The 5,000-nt window shown below is 39.5% G+C and overlaps 1 protein-coding gene across 1 annotated transcript in view; it reads right to left on the bottom strand.

Moving 5' to 3' along the window:
- Window positions 1-5,000, bottom strand: part of mspo (M-spondin) — a 162,384-nt gene that overhangs the window by 25,684 nt on the left and 131,700 nt on the right. The window contains exon 4 of the mRNA XM_076202208.1: window positions 3,040-3,219. Within this exon, the coding sequence (XP_076058323.1) occupies window positions 3,040-3,219 (180 nt within the window). The remainder of the gene's footprint in view (window positions 1-3,039; window positions 3,220-5,000) is intronic.

Below are 5,000 nucleotides of genomic sequence, written 5' to 3'. Positions count from 1 at the left end.
GGTGCAGCCCCGAGGGACTGGCTCTCCGTCTCCGGACCGTAACCAAACTCTCCTTCAATTTTGACAAAAAAAATTTCACATTAGGAGAACTGATATCCGGAGACTGCCAGCCGGGAACAGACCCACACTGATGACATACAGAAAAAATTCCAACGTTTTCTCCTTGAGAGGAGCTCAAGGACTGTTGGCGGCCAATGTGGGGATGCGGGTTTCCTTTTAGTGAGACACAAAGCGACAATTGCCATCATTACTACATGAACTACACGAATGAGTCTATAGACAGCAGGCGCAGCAGACACAGCAGATAAGGATAAACACATTCAGCAGGAGGACCAAACGCATTCTCTGGAGGTATGGATGCGAGACATGAACTACACAGCAGGGACTGCTGACAGCAGGCGCAGCAGGTGGAAGAGGCACAGCAGAGGCAGCAAGCAGGGGCAGAGCAGGTGTGGGCAAGAAGCTGCGCAGGTATCAGCAGGCCAGAACGTGTCCATCTGCAATAGCATCACCTTCTGTACAGTCGGGGATATAAGTCAAGTTCCTACGTCATAAAACTTCCCCTCTACCGCTTCTACCAGGAGCCTACGCTAGGAGGCGCTGAGTAGCTGCGGCCGAAGCCGTCACCTTTGGCCTATGATACACTTTCGAGGGAGGTAATTGACAGTCATTGCTAAGAATTGGAGAGGAGTGCGGGATTCGAACCCACAACTCGGCGAACGCGAGACCAGCACGCTTCCGATCATGCCTCCAGCGTAAAGGTACGTTTTGCTTGGTGCGATGATCGTTCAACGATGATCGTTCATTACTCAACGATGATCGTCGAACGATTGTCTAGAGCACTCGTTCTTTGTTTTCTGTGACTCTAGCGGCAGTCACTCGCTCGAAGCAAACCAACTCCATCATTCACAAACAAAGAATCGGTGCTCTAGACAATCGTTCGACGATCATCGTTGAGCCGTGAACGATCATCGTTGAGCGATAATCGTACCGAGCTAAAGGTACCTTAGACTCTGGTCCATCACACCCTCCTTCCAAGTACGTGTGGTTTATCTAGATAAACACAATAAACACGACTTTCGAAGGGCAATGGGGAGAAAGAGGCCACATCTGCCAAACCCGTTTGATGGAAGATCGAGGCCACTGGTGTACAAAAAATTCTTCGAGAAGCTAAGACACTAAAAAAAAAAAAAAAAAAAAAAAAAAAAAAAAAATATATATATATATATATATATATATATATATATACATATATATATATATATATATATATATATATCGACCATCAGAGAGAGAAAGAGAGAGAGGGTGGGGAGGGGGGAAGGGGGAGGGGGTGTTGTTTACAGTGAGACACTCGCTGGGGATAAAGTTTATGTATATATATACTTTGTAGTCCCCAGTGACCCAATATATGCACGTGTTCTTTGGCGATATAAATGAAGAAGAAAAAGAAAATGCAGAAGAAGGAGACAAGAAAGAGAAAGAAGAATAAGATGAAGACGACAACAGCGACAACGACGAAGAAGATAAAGAAGAGGGAGAAGAAGAAAGATCTAATTATCACAGCGTCATAATCACTTGTGAAAGATTTTTTTTTTTTTCGAGTCGCTGACGTTTTTGAAAAAGCTATGGAACCTCCCTCTAGGAAAAAATATATATACACAGAAAAGGAGTTATGAACATGCATATTAAAGTTCTATTTGTTCTTATTGTTCTTGTTATAAACCGTGGTTCACTAACGCCACTACTTTTTATGTTTTTTTTTTCATTAATCTCCCGTTTTCTTTAATCTTCACGCGGCTTCGATTGAAACTTTTATGAAACACAACGAATCCCAAATTGAAGAAGCAAATGACAGTCGACAAAGTATTGGACATTTGGCAACCTCCTCCCTTCCCCCCCCCCCCATATTGACCTTTGCCTACAAGAAACCCTACAAGAATTACGAAAATATTTTTTATTAGACGTTTAAACTAACTCCAAGGAAAACTAGAAATTTTATTGTTTTCTAAGTTCAAGACTTATTATTTTCACTTTTTCTATTTTATTATACTATTTTTTTTATTTTCTCGTTTATTAAAGTTTCTATTCTTTTCTAGTTACAAAATTAGTATTTTCTATTTTTTTTAGTTTATTGTTATTTTCTAATATTTTTATTTGTTATAATTGTCTATATTTTGTAGATTATCATTATTTTCTGTTTTTCTTAATTTATGTATATATTTTCTATTTTTACTCTTTTTCCTCTTTAGTTGATCATTTTCGCTTTTTTGATTATCATCCTTTCCTATATTTCCTAGTTTTATATTTCTATTTTATTATTTCATTATTCTTTTATATATTCTAACTCAACATCATATTCTGCCTAGCGTAGGCCTTAAGGTCTCTTGCTGTCCCCCCCATTCGTATATTCTCCTAGTTTATTATTATCAGTATTTTGTGTTCATTTGTTTACTGAAATTTGATCCAACGCTAGACTTTCTATATCCTTGCCCTGACCCAAGTATTGAGACGGAGAGCTTACGCCAGGAGACACTGAGCTCTGACTGAGGCCGACTCCTCTGACCTCCACAGAGGGTAGGAGAGGACCCCGGGACGGGGGTTGGGGTGTGTTGGAATTGAACCCGTGTCCACGTCGTGAGGACCAATAAGGAAACCAACACACCACGCTGTATATATATGAAAGTTTATATATATATATATATATATATATATATAGCGCAACTACTCTTCTACTGATTTTTTTTATTATCTTATATCGTCTTATTCATATTTATTTATTAATTGAGATATCCAATAAAGGCTCATCTTCAAATACATAAATATATACTGAATATCTCAGCTGTGTATGGACCAATTGGTCTTTGATTCAGGATTCTTTAAAGCCTCCCAAAACGCACACATACACACACGCACACACACACTCACACACACACACAGGTACACACACGTGCGCGCTTACACATCACATAGATATGTATCTCAAACCACACCACACTCTAATACCCAGACAGTAGATATACAAGCTCCTGTACTTACTTTGAGAATGTGGAAGGTGGCTATTGGAGGATGCTCCGGCCTCTCTGGGTAGTAGAAGGAGTTGGCTGGATGGTCTGGACTGGTGGCTGTGATACGAGAAATGGGTTTCTGGGGTACTGTGGGCCAGTTGGGTGAAGTAAAGGTGAACCCGTTGTCCGTGCCGGCATCCATTGGGTCGACCTAAACACACAAATGAAAAAAGGAGGATTATTCCAAAGGGTAGACCGGTGGTCCTGCATTGGATTCTCAGTCTCATTAAGGTGTCGGTACATTAGGTATTTCTCGCTAGCATGCTACTTGATACTTGGTTTGAGTAGAAACAACTTCGTTTACGATCTTTTGTTTTTCGGATTTTGAAATGTCAAATTACATTTGTATTATATAATGAGAAACTGAATGATGAACTAAGAGAAATTAGACCCAGAATACAAATGGTGGATATATTGTTGAGATGTTCTCACGGAAGTCTAGAATATTGTAACTCAATTAATTTCGATTCAAAATAGCAAAGACATGTAACATTCTAGGCTAGTGTGTCGCCACCTTTAGGCTCGTTTCACCCGTATCAACTTTTCGCCGTGCGCTATCCACGACACGACGTCGTGCTCTTAGATAACCTTCGGTGTCTATCGACGCTTTCACATGTGACGACCACGGTCACCTGTGAAAGGATCCATTGACACCAATGCTTATTTGAGAGTTTCACATAGGCAAGATATGTTGAAAATGATCACTTCAAATTCCACGTGGAATTCTCAATTACAAAAGAAAGACAAAGAAAAAGAGCAAGTATGTGAAAGAGAGAAAGAAAGAGAAAAAGACAAAGAGTGAGAGAAGGAGAAAGTAGAAAAAGAAAAGAAATAGAACAAGAAAAAATTACGAAATGTTCACACTGAATGCGAATCAAACACGAAATAATGTATCTCAAACGGTCCGGAAGTAGATTTAATTTGGAAATGGGTAGAAACAACTTCGCTAACCGTGTAGTAAATGAATGGAATAAACTTCCTGCAGAGGCAGTTCAATATAGAACATTTCGAGGTTTTAATATTCATTTAGATAAAGTACCTAAGAAACATGTAGTAATGCCTGCCATTTATTTTGTTATTACCTATTTAGTTATTATTATCTATCTGTTTATTTTTTGTTACTCATCTATGTATTACTTATTATAGATTGCTATTTTTCTGTTTGTTTATTATTTATCATTACTCTGTTTATTTGTTTGATTAATTTACCTTTCTTATTTATTTGTTTGTTTTCCCCCATCCGAATAGTTAGGGACCAAAAGGTCTCCTGTCGGCTAGCTGATCCATTGTAATATTTGTAAAAGAGAGGAACGAAGAAGGGTGAATGAGTAATCAGAAAGAGAGAAAGAGAAAGAGAGAGAGAGAGAGAGAGAGAGAGAGAGAGAGAGAGAGAGAGAGAGAGAGAGAGAGAGAGAGAGAGAGAGAGAGAGAGAGAGAGAGGGTGAGAGAGAGGGAGAAAGAAAGAGGGGGGTGAGATAGAGAGATAGAGTAAATAAAGAGCAACCTCAACTTTTCCAGATGATGGATGGATCGTAAGAGGGTCTCACAGCTAGACGGGGTCCGCTAACGCCAGCGGGGCACATTGCACATTTGGGGGTGGGGGGTGGGGGTGGGTTTTGGGGGGGTTTGGGGGGGTTGGGAGGGACAAACCGGTCCCGACCCACCTTATCCATCATCATTCTAGACCATGAGTCATGCCATCCACCCGGCCCATCTTAACATCCCTTGCTACCCTAAGCAGTTCTAAATGGTTTGTGTGAGCCTATTTTTGTTTTGTTTGATTTCATTTGAACTTGTTTGATTTTTACTCATTTTTATTTGATTTCATTCTTATTTTGTTTTGTTTTATTTGTATTCTGTGTTCTACTCCGTGATCCACCTATTGAAAAAAAGAAAGAAAAAAAAAGTATGACAAGAATATTTATGAAATAA

The sequence above is a fragment of the Oratosquilla oratoria genome, chromosome 18 (assembly GCF_046742065.1).
Source record: "Oratosquilla oratoria isolate Oo_2021 chromosome 18, ASM4674206v1, whole genome shotgun sequence".
NCBI classification, from domain to species: domain Eukaryota; kingdom Metazoa; phylum Arthropoda; class Malacostraca; order Stomatopoda; family Squillidae; genus Oratosquilla; species Oratosquilla oratoria.
Note: the sequence above shows the minus strand (reverse complement) of the source record. Positions and strands in the feature narration are given on the sequence as shown.